The 23,582-nt window shown below is 34.4% G+C and overlaps 1 protein-coding gene across 1 annotated transcript; it reads left to right on the forward strand.

The window, feature by feature from the left end:
* The first annotated feature begins 16,929 nt into the window (after window positions 1–16,929).
* LOC106458253 (WD repeat-containing protein 78-like) lies at window positions 16,930–19,638 on the forward strand. Its single transcript, XM_022384407.1, has one exon. It carries the CDS (start codon window positions 17,363–17,365, stop codon window positions 19,439–19,441), a length of 2,079 nt encoding a protein of 692 aa, XP_022240115.1. The 5' UTR covers window positions 16,930–17,362; the 3' UTR covers window positions 19,442–19,638.
* The last annotated feature ends 3,944 nt before the right edge of the window (window positions 19,639–23,582 follow it).

Here is a 23,582-nt window from a genome sequence, read left to right on the forward strand (position 1 = left end):
GTGTATCTGGTTTTCCAAAAGCTTTTGCAAGGGGTTACCTAAAACGCTTGTGTAAACAATTATCTCTTTAAGTGTGGGGGATAAATTAGCTAATTAAATAGAAGAGTAGCTGGATGGAAGAAAGCAAAGGGTTGTTTTAAATGGAGATCAATAAAACTGTCACAAGTGGAGTACCCCAGGTCTCAGTCTTAAGACCTTTGCTGTTTTTGATTTAAATCAATGACATAGATGAAGGAATAGTCAATAAATTGCTTCAATTTGCTGATGGTATTAATTAAGGTTTTGGGTGTTGCTAACAGTAAAGAGGATTCTGCTGCTATACAAAAGGGTTTAGATCATTTAGTGAGTTGGGCAAGTATATGGCTGATGGGTTTTAATTATATTAAATGCAAGATAATGAATGCGGGGTAACATAATTTAAATTATGAGTATAATTTGGATGGGAATAATCTTAACAGTGTCTTGAAAGAAAGGAATCTTGGTGTAATGGTTGATCAGTCTCTTAAGCCATCCAACCAATGTGCTGTTACTACTGGTAGGGCAAATAGGATTTTAGGTTGTATCTACAGAAATATTGATTACAACTCTAAAGAGTTTATAAATTATGGTACAATGACTGCTGCCTTGTTGTTATAGGAAGTTTAACTTCTGATTTAGTAATTTCATGTAATTCACAGGTATTTCTGGTTCAGTCCATGTCTCTGCATGAAGTCCGTTCCCAATATGCACTCTTTCTTAATGTCAATAACCCACACATAATGAGGTGTTGTGAAGTATTTTACAATAAGGGTAACATTAGCTTTTTCTGGAAACTTATTTCCAATTTCAATTTAAATTACTACCTCTTCTTTCTTCATCTTTGGAAGCATTATCCCAACTTTCAGAACCATAATTCATTGAGCTGTTGTAGCTTTAGAGTCATTGTTAATCAACATATTTCAAGGCTTCTCATCAATATACTCTTAGACTCATGAATTAGTTCTTTAAATAATGAGCTTCTTATCTAATTTGGGGCAGGTATAGTATTCTGAGCCGTACATTGCCCCATAAGTCCATCTAATTCCTGTTTTCTGATACCTGGTTAGCCCTTTGTTGTTTCTTTAGTGTGGTTGAGCTTGAAGACTCATCCTTAGATTATTATCTTCTGGAGTATCAATGCTCTGGATTCTCCACTGTCTCATCTGTTATGGCCAAGCTCCCTGCATCTATAGCATGTCCCTCCTTCTTGTATCCTTTGGAAGGTGTTCTTATTTTCTAAAAGACAAAAGGTCTGTGGTTCTGTACATGCTTTCAAGTTAAACTTGAAACACCTATAGTCTTGTGATTTATTTCCTCCACTCTATGAAACTGGTTATCTAACTAATTTTTTAGCTCTTCTAGACTACCATCAGTGGGATTTGAGTTTCAATTCTAACCAACCTAACAATGCCTTAACATCCAGATGGTATCTTTCAGTGGCGGAACAAGCAGTTCAGAGGCCCTGGGGCAAAGAAATGATCAGGGGCCCTTTTCTCAGAAGATAAGACCTCTAGGCATCACCAGCCAACAGGGCATTGGCCCTGCGCTAGTTCTGCCTATGGTGTCTTTAGCTATTTATCTGCAATTTTAATGGATTCTAGTTCCATCACCAACTTAAGAGCTTCCTTTAAAGGTGTACACCTACTTTGCTTAAGTCTAATTATCATATTCTTGTCTGTTATGGCATCTATAAATTGTTCATGGGCCAACAAATTCATCATTTCACAAGGATCATCTGGGCAAACCTTTCCAACTTTTCCACAAGTTTGGTTGAGGGCTTTTTTCTCCTGTATTCCATTCCAGAACTTTCTTTTGGATACTTCCTTCTGGTGTGTTACTACAAAACTGTCTGATAAGGCAGCTACCAATGTTAGATAATTATTATGGCTCTTGGCTAGAAAGTCACTTAATGTTGTCAAAGCTGGTCATTTTAAATGGACAGCAAGATGAGTTGCTTGTTGTTCATTATTCCACCTGTTCACTTTTGAAACATTGTGAACTGATCCTGATATGCTTTTTATGGTACCTTTCCATCATAATCCATTAGTTTACTGATCAGTCAATGTTGAATTAGCCTTTTAAATTCTGGAACTTGATTTGGGAGTATTATGGCTGGAATAGTCTGGAACAATGTTGCAGTAATGGTAATAGATAAAGGTCACATAAGTTCTCCTGTTCTATATTTTGTAGTAGAAAGTTCTTAGGTTAGAATTCTTGAGCAGATGCAGAAGACGTTGCGACTGATTTAATTTTTACAATCATCAATTCATTTTCCAGAGGTTTTTCTGCCATTTATGTTCTTTTCTACCTCAATGATCTCAGTTTGTACTTCTTCAATTTTGTCAATGCACCCTTTCCATACTTTCCTGATGTCTTTTTCTACGTCATTGATATCATTTGTACTTCCTCAATCTTATTTTTTGTAATCCTTCTGTACATCTTCAAATGTTTCATGAATCTTGTCTCCAAACAGAGTTATTTTTGTTTTTAATTCTTCTTTAAATATTATGTCTCTTTCTTTTTACTCCTGTCTTACCTCTTGATCATAATTCAATTTTTGTACCTTTATTCTTGATCTTTTTTTTATATTTTTTCTTTTCTTCTTGGCCCCATTTTTTAATAATTTCATTATTTCCTGTAATGCTTTGATCTTGTTACTGGATCTAGTTCACATGTCCTCTTGTTGAACTTAAGCCAAATTATATTTTGTTTTCTCCAAAATAATATTCCAAACATCCTTGTTGTAACTTTGTTCTTTCATGGGGTGAGTTCCTTTAAATTATTTGATGAAAATAATTCATAGTCCAGCCCAAGTAACGATAACAAATTAGTTTAATTCTTCCTTACCATTTCTTCAAGATGCCTTCACTTGTGCATTGTTGTAAACAGAAGGTCTAAGTTTGCAAAAGATGTTTCAACAAGAAATAATTTGTTACTGGTACTACTTCTAAGGTAACAATAAATTTGCTTTCATGGCTAATTGATCCAGTAACTGAATGTGCATGAAAACTGAATCACTGGTCCAGCATGGCTAGGGAACTCGACTCACAATCTGAGGGTCGCAGGTTCGAATCCCCGTCCCACCAAATGTGCTCGCCCTTTCAGCCATGGGGATGTTGTAATGTGACGGTCAATCCCACTATTCGTTGGTAAAAGAGTAGCCTAGGAGTTGGTGGTGGGTGATGATGACTAGCTGCCTTCTCTCTAGTCTTACACTGCTCAATGAGGGATGGCTAGTGCAGATAACCCTCGTGTAGCTTTGCGCGAAATTCAAACCAAACAAACAAACTAAATGCTTCACTGACTGACTGGCACTCTTACAACTCAGTGCTTCACTAATTTTTGTATTTATAACTAATGTCTCACTTTGAGATATTTTTTGAAGTTACTAGGTTTTTATGATGTTATCTAGAGCATTCTACATATTGTAGGTCTATTTTATAAAGTTTTTGATCTTAACGTCATGTGCCCTCTAGCTAATACTTAAATTAAAACATTGAAAATATCACTTACAGATACAAAAAGTTTAGTCTACCTAATTTTATTTAGTTAATGTAATTTCTAAGATAAAAAACTATTTTAAAAACGGTACTCTTTATCATTGTTTTTGTTTTTTGATGAACTTATCTGGTACTGTTCTTTTAGATAGCATAAGTATTTGTGGTGTAAACATAAGAGTGCAATAAGTTATATATATAATCAAACCTAATATCATTTATATTTGAAACCTTTTTTTTCTAACTTTGTGCTAAATTCTTTAATAAAAACTGTATGTTTCTGTTTTCAAAATATTTACTAAAAAATCATGCCCTTTTATGATATTGCTGTGTTGTTATTAAACACCCAATAATCCATACAGGAATGGCTCTATTCATTAATGTAATCTTGCATTATCTTTAGAATTTGGAGTTTGATCTTCATGAAAAGACATATTGTTATTAATCTACTGTGTAGCTTTGCACTCAAACAAATTAAGAACTATGCTAAAATTTATCATCATCATCAAATATCATGCTTTGTAACATGGGCAGTCATGTCCCTCCACCTTTCTTGGTCCTAGGCACTTCTGATTACATCAATCACCCTACCTTTGTGTAGCCAAATTGTTAAACTGTCCAGGATCTTCTTTTGCTGTCTACCTCTACTTCTTTTCCCCACAAATTTTCCAGTTGTTACCAAGTGTTTCAGCCTTTTTCTCCTCCTCACATGATCAAAGAATGCTGCTTGTCTTTGTCATACTTTTGTTATCAATGTTCTTTTTGTTTCTGCTTGTTGTAGAACTTCTTCATTTGTTTTCCAGTCTTTGTAGAAACCTTAAGCATTCTACACAGGAACCATATTTTGGTCACATTAAGTGATTTTTCCATTTGTTTGTTTATTGTCCATGATTCACAACTGTACATCAACATTGATTCAATGTAGCAGCTAAGAACTCTTTTGTGCACTTTTATTGATATACCTTTGTTAGTCAGTATATTTTTCAACTTTATAAATGTTGTCTTAGCCTGTGCAATTCTGATCTTGACCTCACTTTGCCATCTGCCATCTGATGTAATCCATGTCCCTAAGTATTTGAATTTGTAGATTTGATTGAGAAACGTCCCATTTAATGATATAGTGCATTTTGGATTGGTTTATTTTTTGAAATAACCATGGTTTCTGTTTTCTTGGTGTTTAGGTTGAGTCTCATATTTCTGCTTTCTTTATTTACAATGACAATAAGGACTGAAGATATTTTTCTGTTCCTGCTATTAATACTGTTATCAACATATCTGATATTGTTTACATTGTTGCCTCCAATACTTATGCCTGGCATGTCTTCTATCTCTCTCATGATCATTTCACTGTACAAGGAGTAGAGATCAGGGAATAACACACATCCTTGATGGACTCCTCTTTTTATCATCTGAAATTGGCCAGCTCATTCTTGTCTCTGATGGCTGCTATTTGTTCCCAATATATATTTTTTATGATTCTCATATCTTGACCATCTAAATTGATAGTTTCAAGAATTCTCATTATGATCTTCATGTCTCACTTTGTCAAATGCCTTTGTATAGTCTATGAAACAAAGATACAAATCTTGCTGTACTTCGATTGCATGCTCTATGATTGTCCTCGGGATGTAAATTGCATTGGCTGTGCCTTTACCTTCAACGAATCCACATTGTTCCTCTGCTATTTCAGGTTTGATTCTGTTTCTTGCTCTCTTCATAACTATTCTCAATAATATGTTTGTTAGGTGACTCATAAGACGTATTGTTTGGTGTAATTCACATAGTTGCACCTGGTTTTTTTGGTAATGCTATGTATATTGATTTTGATAAGTCTGTTGGGATAGGGCCTGTTTCGTAGAAGTTATTTAAAAAACTCGTGACCATCATTTTGATCATAATGTTGTCTTGTCCAGGGGTTTTCCAGCGTTAATTTTTGTTATTGCAATTTTTACTTCTTTCAAAAAAGGAGGGCCCTCAAAATTATTTCTGAGTATAATGTTTTCAATTCGTTCATCACCATAAAGTTCCTTGATGTATTCTGACCACCTCTCCAAGATCTTGTCTTTTTCCATGATAACGTCTCCTTGCTTTGATTTTAGGTAACCTGTTGATGAATATGTCCTTCTCCCACATACTTGGTCAATTTTCTTGCACATTGCTTTTGTGTATTGATTGAAAAACTCTTCTATTTCTTTGCAGCTGTCATTTAACGATTCATCCTTTACTTGTATGTATATTTTTTATATATCTATTTAGTTGATTGTATTCCTTCCTGTTATTCCTGCTTTCTCTTATTTTGGTCATTAAATTCAAAATATAATGTCACCCATTTTTTCTTACTTCTTTGAACAAGTGGTATTGTGTCTGTGGCTGCTTGGTTCATAGATTCTTTGAACAGTTCCCATTGTTTCTCAACATCCTCTAATCCTTCTAGTAGCTTGAATTTGTTCTTTACTGCTACTTCAAAATGTGCCTTGATTGCTGGATTTGATTTCAGAAGTGCCAAGTTGAGCTTGTCATTTTTGACTGTCTTTTTCATTTTCTTCGGCTTTATTCTGATCATAGTAAGCACTGGGTTATGATCACTTTTACAATCAGCCCCTGGTAAAGCTTTTCATGTTAACATTGCATTCCTGAATCTTTTCTTTATCCAGATGAAATCGATGTGGTTTTGAGCACTGTCTCCAGGTCTCTTCCACGTCCACAATCTCTGTTTGTGCTGTCTGAACCAATTGTTTCCAAACATGAAGTCGCGCATTTTTGCCCATTCTGTTATTCTTATCACCTTTCTCGTTCCTTATTCCCAAGGCATATGAACCAACAATGTCTTCCACTCTTTATTCTCCAACTTTAGCATTAAAGTCTCCTTGGACGATGATAATGTCCTGATACTTGCATTGTTTCATGGCAATTTCCAAATCATTATAGAATTGATCAATTTCGCCTTTGCTGCTGTCTGCCCCCCAGTGGCACAGTGGTATGTCTTTGGACTTACAACGCTAGAAACCGGGTATTGATATCTGTGGTGGGCAGAGAACAGATAGCCCATTGTGTAGCTTTTTGCTTAATTACAAACAAACAAGCTGCTGTCTGATGTTGGGACATAAACTTGAATTATGTTGGAATCAAGTGGTCTATCACTTAGTTTAATCAACAGCACTCGATTTGATATTGTCCAATATCCTTTCCTGGTCTTTGCATATTCTGGGTCTAATACAATTCAATGCCTTTTTCATGTTTCTGAATAGACAATTGTGTACTTGTCTGATTTATCACTCCTGCGCCAATCCATCTAACTTTACACAGTCCCAATACTTTGATTTGTAATCTTTCCATTTCTTTCTTGATGTTGTACAGTTTGCCATAGCTATATATTGTTCTTACATTCCATGAGGCCAAACTGATGATATTCTTGTTTTTGCCAGCAGTAATAGTATGACGGTCGGATTTCACCTATGACTCATGACTTTCCCTAATGGAAGAGGATGCTCCACTGCAGTCTCCCTTCACGTCGTTCTGAAATCTGGAATGATTATTCTTTGGAAAGTAAGCAGTGGTTTTTCGTTGCCGTCTGCTGGTTTGTCTACAGTTTACTCTCATAGACTTTGTTCAGTCAAGAACATCCTTAAAGGCAGTAGGAGTCTGTGGATGGCCACTGACTCATGCGAGTTCATCCACCCTTTGACAATTTTTGTTTTCAGTCCTGCAGGAATCCACTGCCCTCCTCATCTTACTAGCTAGTTAGATGGGAATTGTCGGTTTAGTCGCCGACAACCCGACCATGAACAGGTGGTACTGGGTTACATGTTTACCAATAGCAGAGAAACTGACCTGATCTGAATGCTAAATTTACATTACCTTAAATTGTGTTTTTCAATTTCATAAACAATGAACAATAAAGGGTCATCTAGCCCTTTGAGTCTGTCTATTCACATACACACATTAAGAAAAAAGAAAAATCCAACCACCCTTTATTTTTCAGAAAATCGTCAATTCTCTCTTAAGCTCATGTAAGGTAACTGCATCTCATTCTTTAAGTTAACCCAGTTATAAATATAAAACTATCTGAACTGGAACCTAGTCTGTCTTTTCTAAGTCTTAAACTTGTCCAACTGGTTTTGTAATTGAACACTAAAAATAAAGGTTTTTATTCATTCAAGCCCTTTATTAATCGTGTAAAAACCCGCTGAGGTGACTTCTTAACTTTCTTTTCTAAAGAAAAAATGGAAGAACTTAACCTATCTCTATCTGTTGACCCCTTCCATTCTTATAATCATCCCTGTAGCAATCTTCAAACCCTTTCCAGTAAGTCAATATCCTTTCTCATATGCCCCTAGTGGCATAACAGTATGTCTTCGGACCTAAAACAATAGAAACCGGGTTTCCATACCCGTGGTGGACAGAGCACAGATAGCCCATTGTGTAGCTTTTTGCTTACTTACAAACAAACAAATCATTCTCACATAAAGAGACCAAACTGTACACAATATCTCAAATGGGATCTAATTAGTGATTTGTAAAAGAATATGATTACCACTTTTGACTTGTAACCAATATGTGGCATATTCAGGTGAAATTATTTTCTCAAAAGTATTAGACAGGTAAATACACAGTAAACATCACCCAGGAATGTATGAAGGTTTTACGATAGTCAGTTTGACTAAGTCTTTCTTTTTGTAAAAACGTCTGGACAATTTTGAATAAATGTACAAAATCTTCATTTTCACTCATACCTACACTGATGAATGGTCCTTTCTCTTTAGGTTGCATTTATTCCTGACGATTTCTTTCTTGTTGTACTGATTGCAGCAAACCAAACATCATGATCCAAGAAAAGGTAGATTTTTTCTATGGATTGTCTAGTGGAAAAATGAACCAAGAACATAAACTCTTTTTCTCCACAGGTGGCTTCAGCTTGTAACTTTTATTCTTTAACAGCATTGGTCAGCTATCACTTTCAGTCAATATCATAATCGGCCAGTAAAGGACATTCCACTACCAACTTATTCAACCTGGATGCTCCATACAATATTGAAATATCCTTGCAGGTAGAGAAGATGCTACCTACTAAAGAGAACAAAAAACGAATTAACAAGAACAATATCATGTTAACGACTTCCTGAACCATGTTTCCATGATGACAGTGTAAAACCAGGTAATTAAAAATGTTGAAGATTTCTGTATCTTTATAAAAAGTAGAAAATAGAAGATGTGTCAACATGATAAATTTCCCTCCTTTCTCTCACAAACCTGTCCTCGGGCCGACTATTAAAATTGTGTTCAAAACCAAGCATCTTTAAGCCTTCAACATGAGCATGTTAACTTTACTTTATTCCTAGAAACACATACTTTTTGACAATGAATAACAACATAATATAATATTTTTTAACCATAGAATATGCTCCATCATCATACTAGATAAAGCACACACTATATCGCGTGTCTGTGTTTTATAGTAAAGCCACATCATGCTATGTCCACCGAGTGGAATCGAACCTCTTATTATAGCGTTGTAAATCCGTAGACTTACTGCTGTCCACACCTGGGGACAAAATTATATTACAAGAATGACACCCTTTAACAAATATTTACAATTCAAAATTATCAAACTTTAATAAAAGAAAGCTTTAACTAAATTGAAAAACATGTTCTCTTAGCCATACACAATACCAAGTTCTACTTTAAAGAAACTCAAATCCTATAAGCAAACTCAACAAAAATGAAAATAAAAAAGAAGTTCAATAGAAACAAGAAAATGCCTTTACAAACAGGTGTTAAATAAACTAATATAGTATAATTCAAACCATTTAATTTTAAAGATGAATCCAAAATAACACATTAAACAGCATAAAAATATCCTTTAACACAGAAATACATATAAATAGAACCATTGAACAATGCTATAACAAAGTATTGGTATATGCATGCCATTGCAAAAAGTAAAACTGAGAAAAAGAAATGCAGAGTTGGTGCCCATTTTAGAAATGGACAGACTTCAACAAAAGAAGAATCAATCACTAATAATAATAGAATAGAAAACATTACGAAAAGCCCTTCAACATTCATGAAGAGAATAAATATTAACATTAATAGTAATTTAGAGCTACCTTCCTCTCAAGGTAGGAGCAGTCTAACGCTAAGCATTTTTAATTTTTCAACTACATCACTGATTGATGTTGATTGTGTAATGCCCCTCTCGTGAAAAGGGCAACACATCAGATTATTCCATAACTTGGTAAACACCAAGAAAAATATAGCATTAATATACAAAGAATATAAAAACATAAGCCTGCACATCAATAGTTTAAACACACAGTACACAACAAATAATTAAGTTTTAAGCAGAAACTACACAAAGTCAACCTAAAGTATGGCCACCTCCCACTAGCACCCATGCATATACATGAGTGGGAAGAAGGTATGTCAAACCTACAACATTTAAAACGCCAAAAACATTTAAACTCCTTACTTTATTGCAGGTGGTTGCAAGAGTAAAAGAGTTAGAACATCATCTTCACAAAATAAAAATTAAAAAATATATATTTATGTAAACTTTATCATGAATTTCCCAGAAACTGTCGAAATCAGTATTCCCATTCACCTCAACCCCATCAACACTCTCCAGGGCCATTGTTATCCTGCAGTTGACCTCTACTGATGGCTTAGAATTATCCTAAGTCTTACTGAGGGTTCGCTCAGTCTTACTATACTCAGTTCACAGATGCCACACCTTTTCATAAGACGACTTTCCTCTCTGATATATAAGACTCGTATCCCCTCTTGACATCTAAATCAGCATAGGATCTTGTTTGATCATTAGTCCCAGCCCTCGAGGTTCAACTCATTCGTTGACTGTAAGAACCATGGACAAGCCATCTGGCTCATCTGCACCATTACTGTTTGATTTTTCATGGTCTTAGATGCCTTGGAAAACTTTTGGGGGCCCAACCCACCTTTGTCCTCTTGGCATTCCTCAGAGTGCACCCAGTGGTAGAAAGCTCTTCTTTGGCTTCAGAACGTAATGATTCCATTTGGAATACAAATACATCTGCCATCTCCTCCTTATCATCATGCCGCACACAACAGTGGGTCAAGTCACCTGACCCCTCTTCTCCTTTATCTTCACCTCCATGGGTGATACAGAAAACATTACTAATTCCTGATGTTGGGAAGCTTGAAGGCTCGATTATCCTAGAGTCTATGATGACAAAGGTCTAAAGCTGGAGACATCCATCAACTAACCAGCATCATCATGGCTTTAATCAGTCATCGATGGTAACTCGATCTGAGAAGACACCAGTGCCAGCCTGTTCAATGAATTTGACGACTCTTCACAAGTTGGATGTGTTAGCCAGCATTGTGTATTCATTCATTGGCTCTTTCACAGTGAGCATGACATGTCTTTGTTCTCTGTGGCAACTTCATGCACCCTATTATATAGGAAGTCCAAGGCATCCTGGATAAGAAGATAAGTTTAGAATTCCATAATAGCATGGTCTAGGACAAAAACAGAAGAACGGGAACACTGGTCCAAGTCTGGTAAAGCAGGAACAGCACAGAAGCTGTAGAGCCTTGAAAATTCAGAGAGAGAGAGACTGAGTGAAGCTAAACTTTTGACCTTAAATACCTAAAGCCCAAATTCAAATGTGAACATTGACTAGGTTTTAATTGGCCAAAGGTTCAGCCAAGTGTGTAGGGAAAGGGAGGTTAAAACATTCAGTTATGAATACAAACTAAGTACTGTTTAAACAACATGGTTACAGGCTTAACATGTATTCACGTTCATCCTCGGCAGCAGAACATGTACCCGAGGAACTAGAAGACTTCCTGGTCTTCTAATTTTTCTCGGTCTCCATTTCACTAGCTACCTATAGCCATACTCACTGCTATCCAAGTCAGACGACTGGAATACGCATGCAAGACTATCTGACCCAGTCTCTTCTCTGTTGTGCCATTTGTTTGTCATACAGGCGGAACCTAGTTCCAGTAAGTAGGAATAGGGTCAAAACTTCCCGGACCCTACACTGTCTAGCTTACTCTAATCAGGCATGCCAGCCTCACCTTTGACTATTAGCCCTTGCTAACGCTGTCATTGTCTTCTCTTAAGGAATTTATTCCATTATAAATCATGTAACAGTTGACATGAATTAAAAGATTTCACCATATAGTTGATACTTTCTGCCTCGCCCTATTACACTTATAGCCAACATTTTCATGCTTCAAAACTGTATTTTGTAATGAAAAGTCACTAATAAATTACTCAGTAAACTGTTTTTTTTATTTAAGATATCCGAATCTATCTGACTGAGAATATTCCTTTCACAAGTAAGTGAAATACTGAGTGTACCACCTGTTTAAACTTGTCATGATATATATATGCTATTAGTGAATTTCATATGCTACTGACAATTTTTATAACTCAATGTATTTCGATTTGATAAAATCAAAATATCTTTCCACTATGCTCACAAACACCATGCAAAACTATATCAAAACTATAGGTCAACCGCTATTCTTGAAAACCTAAATTAAGCTCTTTTTTCTCTGTTGACCCCATTACTCTTCCAAATGTCTCAAGGTCGAAATTGAAACATTCTTTTGGCATTAATGAAAATTACAGCTACACTGAGAGAGTGAATGCGTTTTTAGTTGAGTGGAGTGAGTGATAGAGGTATTGTGTGTTGTTTTGATTGCTAGTCAGAGCTGGCAGCAGCTTTCAGTTCCAACAACTTCTCATTTGACTTATTGAATACTACCAGATAAGTACCCAACACTTCGTTTTCACTCTTAGGTGGATGATGATGACTCTACATGGCATTCTTGTCCTCTCCCTAACTCATTGATCTCCTTTTCACACTTCTGGTGCACCAAGGGTTTGTCTGTGACATATGGGCACAGCTTAGTAACTTGTTCCACACGCTTTTGTATGCCTTGCATCCAATGTATCTTGCACATCAGAAGACCAACTCACCAGAGTGCCAGCTATGGACCAGTTTTGTTGAATCCAAATTACATCTGTGGTGCAGGCAAATACCACAACCACACCCAATGATATTGAGTTGCCTGCTCTTACACATCTGGTCATATCACCTCTTCTGTCATTGTGCTGCCTTTCTGAATTACTATCATGTTAACTCATGTACATCAACCATTTTCGATATCAGCCATTCTACTTACTTTTAAGAGCACTGGATACTCTTCTTTGTGGTGGAAAACATACATCACATCCATAGGGAGGGACACTTCCTGTCCAAACATGAACAGGTTGATAAGTAGCCTGCTTGCCTCTGTTCTGCTGCTCTGTATGCCATTATCATGTATAGCAGATGCTCATCCCAGTTGGGCTTAACAAACTTTGCAAGCATCGACTTAATAGTTTGTACTGCCCATTCGCCCAAATCATTTGTCTGGGAGTGATAAAGTGAAGTACCAGCCTTCAACACACCTAACACTCTAAACAACTCAGTTAAAAATTCGATGATATATTTAGCCACTTGGTCCATGATGATTTCCTCTAGTGCTCCAAACCATAATATCCAATTTTGAAGTAAAGCATCCACAACAGTTTGTACTAACATGTTAGTCAATGGATATGCTTTGTCACACCTCATAGAATACTCAATGACCATGAGTATACAGCGATGGTCTCTTGTGGTCTATAGTAGTGGACAAGCAATATCCACTGATAGCAATGAGTTTATTTTATCATGACCAATATTTTCTCTCAGTAGCATACATAATACAACATTCACAGCAGCACCATACATCTCAAATTACTTTCAGCAAGAAGAACTGCTATCTGATGTTAAATGTGAGTCAAACCTTTGTTTCCTCCAGTCCTGGTGTTGTGTTGTGGGCCCAGGCAATGAAATATGACAAAGTAATAATCTTACAAAATAGTTATCCAACACGTCAATATTCTATCTTGAGTTTTAAAGTTTATTATTTAATTCAGTAAATCATGCTTCACCCTAACGGTGAAAATTCTATCATACAAATAGGGAAGGATCTGTATAAGTAGCATATGAGCAGAGGCATCTCTAGACACTAGCAAACAGGACCCGTGCCCTGATTCTCTTTAATAATGCCTTACTCCAGTTGGTGTATTAAAAAATCAATATAGAAAACCATGATTAATATCATACTGGAATGCCGAAAATTCCCGTTTCCAAATCTTTTACCTACTTAGCGATGCCTCTAGATATGAGATCCCACATTCCACTTCATCCTGTCTCTGTGACAGCTATGTGAAAACTCCTTTGTCACTGTTGTCAGTATTCAGTAGAAACTCAGTCCTTAGAGAGATAGCCAAGCACTGAAACCCCTACTAAAGCAACCTTTAGAATGTTTAGTCATACTACTCTCTCAAAACAAATCGCACTTCCATTTCCCTCCTCGGTCAGAGTCAGTCCTTCAATGTGAATATATTAGCCAGATCTGTCAAAACTCCATTTCTCTGAATAATGTGAACAAGAAATTCCACCTCAGTTTTCAAGAGTGACCATTTCTCCAGTTTCAATTTTAAGCCTGCTTTTATCTGCACAGGGTACTATCTTCGGGTTCTCAAAGATTGAAAAAACACCAAAACATCATTGATGTGGATCAGGCATCTCTCCTGTTGCAGTCCTTTGAGAGGAAGCTCCATCAGCCTCTTGAAATTAGCTTGATATAGAATTCATACAATTCACCTTTCATGCTCAAAGCAGTTTCAACTCTCTTTCGTCATCCAGCTTTAGTTGGAACTATCCAGATACCACATTCAAGGAGTTAAACCAACAAGAACCCTTTAATGCATCCAGGCATTCGTATGTCTACTGTTACAGAAAAGTGTCAATGTGAGTTATGATGTTTACCCATCAGAAGTCCATGCAGAACATTAGTATGCCTTCAATTCTTCTTGCTATGGAAGTGGCTGGTTTGCACCCCCTCAACTGCGTTTAGTTCACCATGATAGAGGTATCAGCATTGCACCTTTCACCAGTGGAGCTGTTACTGCAGCAGCTACTGCAGGTTTCTTTTCTTCCGATGGCCAGTTTGAAGTTATCACTTGAAAGCATGTTGCAACAGACATGGCTTCTTTGAGGATGAAAATGTACCTCACTGCCAGGTGCTGCAGAAGTTCATTAGGAAATTTTACACAAATGTCTTTCAATCATATTTACTAGTCTAGCCCTAACTTCCATCAATGTGATTTTCTAAATTAATCTTTTGTGTGGAACCTTATCAAAATCCTTTTCGAAAATTATCTACAATAAGTTTGCACCTTTTCCATCATACAGATAACAAGAAAAAATCCTCAAACAAAGGAAATAGTTGAGGAAAGCAATGTATTCCTTTAAATAATTCATGCAGGCTTTATTTTAGGATATAATGTTTTCCAATTAAATGATTTTGCAGTTCTTATTTTATCTTACTAACAAGAATGTTTCCACTATAGAAGTATGATTAATCTATAGTTTCAAAAACCACTGTTATCCCCCTTCATAAATAAAACTTATATTTGTGTCCCTAGTCTTACCATTCGCCATTAAATATGAAAAAAGATGATGCATCAACACTATCAATTCCTTTAATAATCATAAACACCTAAATAAGATCCACTCTACCCCTTTCTTAACTCATAAAAAACAACCTCAGAGATCTTTAGCCATCCTCATATGATAGCATTTCCATCCAAAATATCATTCTAGTAGCCCTCCTCTAAACCCTTTCCAACAATGCAATGCCCTTTCTGAGGTAAAGAACCCAAGACTAAACACAATAATAGCAATTGACTCACATATCCAATCCTTAAATTTTTTCAAAACCATTGGGTAAATATTACCTGGCCCAAGTGCCTTATCGCTACTCCCAATCTTTTTTCTTAACAATCTCAGAATTATTTTGATCATTTTGTTCAACCTTGCTTCCATCTAGAAACTGTTAAGGTCGAGAAATATCATTTAAATCTTCATTAGTAAAAACTGAAGTAAAAGTAGAATTTAATAATCCAGCCATCCCATAATAATTAAATATTAACCTTTCGATATCATCCCTTACTGCCATCTTAATATTTTGCTTACCTTTAAAGTAATTGAATAAATCCTTACTATGTATATTTACATTTTCATCCACTTTTTTTTGTATATAAAGAACACGTCTATCTTGAATATTTAAGAAAAAAATTATCCTTGTGCTTTATCTATTTATCAATTTCCCAATCTTTTATACACAGTACAAAGGATTTAAATTAAATACACAATTCAAGTCAATTCAAACATCTAGTAGGGTGTTTTTTTATTGGGATCAAGAGCATTGCTAATGTTCTCTTTTATAAACACTAAAGAAAGGGAAACATTTAAAATTCAGTCTTCTCACAACAAAAACCTTAGCATTAACAATCTTCAATGGCCCAAGCATCATTTTAACATCTTATTATCTATAAAATCATTAAATCTTTCTGTCAACTTAACCTTGTTAAAATCATCATACTTGGCTCTGATATTCTTTATGTTCTTGGTAAGCCAAATAGTTTTGACCTTCTGTATTATCCCTGCACGGATGGTCCAACGTTAAGTTTGGCAGTCTATTATGTTAAACTTCGGGGTTCTATCCCTGCTGTGAGCACCACGCAGATAGATCATTGCGTAGCTTTGCATTTAAATAACATTATCCATCTTTTTGTTTTTAGGAACATATCTCTTTTGAATTATAAGTACTTTTACAAATTTATCAAATCTGTCCCATTTCAACTTTTAATTCATCATCCCAATTCATTTGGATAAATCTTGCCTCATGGCCTCAAAATTTTGAAAAGTAGGAACTAAAATTTCATTTTTCTTAATTTTAAAATCAAGCAAAACACCAAATTAATCAAGCAAAAGTTACGTTTTATCAAATGTTTTCCACTAGAACTCTTGTAACCACATCCTTGTTTATGGTTCAAATTTAATCTAAAATGGCGTCACCTTTGGTTATATCTCTGACTATTTGGTATTAGAAAACTGTCCTGAATTACTTCAAGAAACCTCTCTCACTCACTTCTTGACCACATGTAATCATTATCAACGTGTTGAATTTAATACGAATTTCGAGCAAAGCTACTAGAGGACTGTTTGCGCTAGGCGCCCCTAATTTAGCAGTGATAGACTAAAGAGAAGGAAGCTAATTAACACCACCCACTGCCAACCCTTGGGCTACTTTTTTACCAACGAATAGTTGGTATTGACCGTCGCACTATGACGATCTCATGGCTGAAAGGGTGATCATGTTCGATGAAGGAGATTCGAACCTGCAGATTGCGACTCGATTGCCTTATCCACCATGTTTTAATCAATAACAACATAACTTCAAAGTCCCGTTCACTTAATTTTTCTTTATTACGGGATTTTTTTTAAGGTGGCGTTACAGTGATCACCATAGAAACTTAGAATTCTTTGTCAATGTTTCGTAAACTAAGACAATGTAAAATATGAAGCTATTTCAAGATTAGTTATTTTGGATTTTATCTGTTTTTAAAATTAATGAAAATATGTCAAAAGAAAACGCAACTCTTATGGCTACAATCGATGTAAGAACTTAGAAAGATAGTTAATCAACCATAACTTTAGAATTCGTTACGTTGCCAAAAAATTAAACCGGTAACTTAGTGCTATAACTGATTAATTATTGTCGTATGTAATATTATGATAATATTTATTTCAGTACAAACTTTGCGGTAATGGATTGTTAATAAAAATAACTAGATAAGTCATGGGTCCAAAGTCTCTCTACCCATGTTACTAGTATATTCTCATAGATAACCTAGTTACTGTAACCTCAGGATACTGTCAAAAGTTCGTGGTTTTGTCAAAACAGATACAAAAAGAATGTTAAATAATTGCGTAAATTACACGAAAGTCTGTGTATTAGACAAAGATGGAAACAATGTGACTCCCAGGTCTCTAAAGTGCAGTGTGGATTATGTCAATGGGATAAGTAATCACTTTAATAATGGGAAAAGAAAACAAAAAAATGAAACAGTGAGTGATGACAAAAACCAGAATTTTTTTGTAGGAAACAGTAGTATATTCAACAAAACAAAAACTCTATTATATCAGACTGGCCTTAAAAGTTCAGTCTTTTTTGGTGAATCAGGTTGGTGTCACTTAGATGATAATGAAGATAACATAGAAAATACTACAGAAAATGATGAATCAGACAAAACTTTTAAAAATTATACCAAGGTAGAAAAAACTGCCAAAAAAGGACAGTATTATAAAGGAGCAAGAGAGTCAAAACATAACTCTTCTGTGAAATCAGTCTCAGAAGTAATGTTAAGGGAAACTAAAACTATATGGTTGTTTGAATTACCAAGTTCTTCTGTTGCAATAAATGATGATAAAAGTAAAAATACTTTAAAAAAACTAAATGACTATAAAAATTTCTTAAAATGTCATCCATGTGGAGAAGGTCTTGTTCAGCATGCAGTTCAAACTTATTACATTCATAAAAAGCATAAGCAAACACAAACAGATAAAGTAATGCAAATGGAAAAGGATTTATTATCTTCATCATGGTTAATTTATGATGCATTCAACCAAACTGAAACAAATTTCAAAGAAGAAAATACGAAAGGTAAACACATATCCAAGTGCAGTAATGAAATTTCAATAAATATTCTTCCTAATATTCTACAAAATATGATAATTATGGAAAGGACTTTGAGCATGAAGACCCATGGTCATGTTGTTGCAGAGATTAAAGGACATAAGCAAGGCAGCAGTAATCATTTTTTGGGTGAAGTAAAAACTGATGGCAATTTTTCTGAAGGATCCTATTTACAAAGGCTATTTTCATTCTCTTCTTCAGTCTTGCAAGATTATAGTGTCACCTGCTTTAAGTGGAATCCATGTTGTCCTGATATTTTTGTTGTTGGTCTTTCAAAACAGACAAATTCTGAAAGCAAAAATGGGCTTGTTTGCTGTTGGTCATTTAAGAACTGCAAATTTCCAGAACGTTTTTATAAGACATTATTGGGTGTAACATGTCTGGAATTTTCAACCAAACATCCATACTTACTTGCTGTTGGAATGCATGAAGGAATTATTGCAATATTTGATGTAAGGAAACTTGGTAAGTATCAAGTGGTAGATAACACTGAAACAAAGCTTAGGCCCTCAGGAGCAATATGGCAGTTGCAATGGATATGTAAGAGCATAGGTGGAAATGAGAAAGAGATCTTGATATCAACATCAGATGATGGATTTATACTTCAGTGGATGGTAGGAACTGGAATGGAGTGCATTCCTCTTATGCATTTAAAGAGATCTGCTTCAAAGTCTTCAACTGGAAAGAAAGAAAAGAGAGCTGAAGCTCTGATTTCTCACTATTCTAGTGGTTTTACCATAGACTTCAAACAGCATGATTCAAACATATATATTGTTGGAACTGATGAAGGAAACATTCATATGTGCTCTACTTCATACAGTGAACAATTCTTGCAAACTTATTCTTTTCATCAAGGAGCTGTGTTTCAAACCTGCTGGTCTCCATTTGTGCCTGAAATTTTTTTAAGTGCAAGTAATGACTGGTCTGTCTGCATATGGGAAGAGAAATCTCAACAACCTGGAGTTATTTTGAAACTTCAATCTAAACAGGCTGTCTTGGATGCTAAGTGGTCTCCCACAATTTCTACTGTATTTGTTGCTTTGTCAGCTAATGCTCTAGAACTGTGGGATGTTTCACAAAATTTAGTTGATCCTGTTTGCAGTTGGAAATCTGTTACTACTGAAAAATTTACATCTGTTTGTTTCTGTAAACAAGAAAATACATTAGCATTAGGTGATAGTACTGGTATTGTGACTTTACTTTCAGTGAAAGGAATGCGTAACCCACCTACTGACCAGAAAAAAGCTTTACTCAATATTTTATATTCTGATGTCTCAAGTCAATTACTTAACAAATAAGACCAAAGTAAAATTAAGACTTGAATCTTGTCATGAACTAACACAAAAATATACATGCACAAACTTTATTTATAGTCCTTATAGACAAATACATGTATATACCTATACAGGATATTGTTGTTACATGTTTTGGGCATAAAATAACTACTATAATTTTAAAGAATATCACAGTCTTTTATATTTTTTTAACATATTTTTAAAAAATAGTGATATATGTTTTTTGTAAAGCTTAAACAAATTTTGTTATGCCTGTCAGGTCCTAATTTTACTGAAATGACATGCTTGTCAGTTCTTCTTCTTAAATACCATCTAATACTTGATAATTACATATGAAAATACTTTTATCTTTAATACTATACAAAATGTTTTGTGTATTTATATGCTTTGTAAATGTGTTCTATTCAGTTATATAAAGAGTTAAATTTTAATCTTCTGTATTTTTTGTGTATATTAAACTTAAAAACCTTGTTTAAAAATATTCACAATTTTTGACTTCAGATAAAGCTATTCACTGATACTTTGGTTTTGCACATTCTGAAGGGATTACAGTTCAAGGGCTTACTCTGGAAAATTTGAAATTTCAAACAACATTCTTCTACTAAAGTGCATGAAATGCTCATGGTTAAGACTACTTTCTATTGTTTAAAAACCATGGTTGCTTATAAAAAATATTTTAAAAAATGAAGAACAATGGTTTATGTTGTACATATTATACCTTAATTCTACATATAAAAGAATAATGACATCAGAAACAATATACAACTGAACATTTATTTTGGTATGTTTTAATTGTATTTTTGTCGTTAATGGAAATTAAAAACACAATATCTTATGTCAGTAAGGATTACTGTCAATAAAAAACGTTGGTAATATATATATATATATAGAAGTAATAAAAGAAATTCCAGAAAATCTTGACGTAGGGATGAAATGCCAAAAAGTACAGAAACAAGGTAGGAATGAATACACAAAACCATACAAAAATACCTACATTAGTAGCCAGTAAGTACTGAGTCAGTACATTCTATGTGAGGAATGGCCAAGGTACTCAGTAGGCATAACACAAATATGCATGTTAAAAAATCAACAGTGACAGAGAGTTTTACTTTAAAACATGATTCCCACTCACTTTCATTTGTTTCTCTACCCAACAAGGCAAGAAACCATCACTAAGATACCAAATCAGAAAGTGACCAACCAACCAAATTGTTCATCTTTCTTCTTCTTTGTTAATTATCCACTGTAAGACTGTACAGCACTATTCAGTTTAAATGCTTTTATTCAAACCTGAATTATGCAGCTGACAGGAATTCAACAATTAACTGTAGATAAAAGTTTCTTAGAAAGATTTGGCTACTTATATAGTGATTTTTTTATGGTTTTTGTGTACTCATCCCTACTTTGTTTATGTATTTTTTGGCATTCTCATCTCTACATCATACTTAATTTTTTCTAATTCTTTTATTATATGTTTACCATCTTTTTTTAAACAATTTCACTGAAGTAAGTTGATAAATAAACATTTGTTTTGTTTTTGTGATTCAGTGGAAATATTTATTGTTAATATCATATCTGTTTTGTCAGTTTCTTCATTGCACTTGTTACAATGACCTCGGATATTGATATTATACCAATTAGTTGGCTACAACAAATTTTAAATCATCACTGGTCATAATCTTGACTTCTTGGAACTTAATGTTGATGAACCTACAGTAAGGAAAGAACAAGTGAAAAATATAGAGCTGGATCTACTCTATATTCACATTTTCATTCTTTTTGACACTTACATCGCTACATAATTTTACATTTACAAAATGTTTTTATTATTTGTTTTATGACATTTTTTCTCCTGACTGAAAGTTAGTGTAGTCTATGAACATGTGTAATAAAACTTAATATTATGTACACTGATTTTTTGCTTTTTATCTTCATATATAATATATGGATTGGGTCCCTAAAGACACTGATTGTATAGTGACATTGAGTATTGTACATATTACCGTCATCTAATGTTCATCTATTACTGATTGGTAATTTCTGTTTCATCCTGTACTTGAGCTTTACAAAGGAAAAGCAGATTTCTGTAAGAAAGGTTATCTTCATGGGATAATGACCACATCATTTACACTAGAATTGTTATTTTTTTTTTATCTTCTACTAAGCACTACCATGCTTAATAATAGCTTGTTCTCAAGTGCTCTTAAAATACTTTTCTGTCATACTAAAGCCATTGCAAAAATTGCACACATTTTTTGTGGAAAAGGAGAGATGAACACTTTGACTCTTTAGCTAGTTCCCAGTTCTCAACTTTAACAATACTTTTCAATGATATTGGGAGTCTAATAAATTGTGAAACACTCAATAATGGCAATTAGGTGTTCAAATAAGGCTATAACTCAACTGTAGCAGTTACTTGTAAGCATCTTAGAGTAATAGATTGAATGTGGCAGTCAATTTTTTTCAGCTCATCCCTACATACTACCATGCTTAGTGATATTGTAAATTTTCTAAAAGGATTTCTTCATTTAGGGAATTATTTACACAAACACAGCCCTGTTTCTGTTAATATTAGCTGTTTTTTATTTAATGTAGCTCAGTGGCTTCATGCTTTTAACTTATAGTTGAATGGTTAGGAGTTCAAGACTGGCCTATAACATGCTGCTGTATCCTTAGGCAAAACATTTTTACCCCCTCTTATTCCAGTTTACCCAGCTGTTAGCTGGAGGTTAACCTCTGGTGGACTGGCATCCCATCTAGGGAAGATAGGTCACCATTTTCATCTGCTTTTGCTGCTTGAAGCCAGAGTTCAAAAGCACCAGTCCTATGTGGCTTACAAAGGCATGGCAAGGATTTAGCTTTCTGTAATGACAGTAGTGTTGCTATTTTCATTTCTTTAAAATATTTTGTTCTTGCTAAAGTTTTGAAAAAAAAAGAGGATAATTTTTGCTTAATGAGGAAAAAACAAATTAATAGGATAGCTAGGGCAATGAGGAGATTGGAAAAATAAAAAGATTTGAAAGATAATAATTTAAGTAATAGTTTTAAAGGCAAGTTTGCCTGGCTTAAAGATGAAGATAGTAGATTCAAGAACAAGCTTAGTTACTTTTATTCTAAGGTTAGGAGTATGAGATACAGAATGGGTGAATTCAGAGCTCTGATTGAAGTGGAAGACTGTGATAAAATAGGAATTATATAAACTTGGTTAGATTTAAAGAATTAAGTTTTGTTATAATCAGATTATCTAATGATTTATGGAATTTTTTGAATCAGACCATGCAAGACTCCAAGATAGAGAAATAGGACAGATGAGGTTGTTATATGAAAATCCTCGGAAAAGTTTCATTTGGATTCAACTGTTAATGATAACCAGAGATTCAAAAATATACTGAAATAATCCTTGCTATCTGAGCACTGAGGTTAAGTTTTGTGGCAAATGTTGAAAAATGTTTGCTTGTAGAAACTCCCAGAGCAAACTCACAAACTTGTTTAAAAGTTGATGTGACTTTGTGGTGTATTGATGTGCAAGATTGTATCTAATAGTATGGTTGGTATATATCAGTCTTCCAAAAATGCAGTGAGGGAGTTGTGCTGTAACGGAGCATGAACAAATTAACATATACTGTATAAATCAAGTGAAATATGTAACACTTTGTAAGATTTTTTATCTGAATTTTTAAACATTTCTCTAATGTAGTGGAATTTCATGACCCTGGGATGGTATTACTATCAGGATAAACACAATGGTTCTTTCTGATTCCTATGTTATAATTACAAGAGTAATATTGCTGTTTGCCTACTACATTGGACTGTTTGCATATGCCTGTATTTTACATTTGATGAGGTAAAATCATATCTGAATGTATGTTTATAGCAGAATTGTCCACTTCTGCTTATTATTGTCATTTTTTTTTTTATTGTTTGAGTTGAAGTAATTCTAACTCTTAATGTGGTGCTTGATGAGCTTTAACATAATCTTTAGGGACAACAAGGACCTATTGATCCATCTCAGCTGTCTCATCCTCTAAAGAAACTGAAACTATTAAATAAATAAATTAAAAGAAGTAAATAAAAATCTTAAAGCCAGCACTTAATATTCATATAGTTATCAAGCTTTCTCTTAAACTCACTTGAATCTACTGCC

Source organism: Limulus polyphemus, unplaced genomic scaffold (genome assembly GCF_000517525.1).
Source record: "Limulus polyphemus unplaced genomic scaffold, Limulus_polyphemus-2.1.2 Scaffold435, whole genome shotgun sequence".
Taxonomy (NCBI): domain Eukaryota; kingdom Metazoa; phylum Arthropoda; class Merostomata; order Xiphosura; family Limulidae; genus Limulus; species Limulus polyphemus.

Excerpts from the sequence above, each read along its gene's own strand:
- LOC106458253 (XM_022384407.1), top strand. The coding sequence starts at position 17,363 with ATGTTAAATAATTGCGTAAATTACACGAAAGTCTGTGTATTAGACAAA.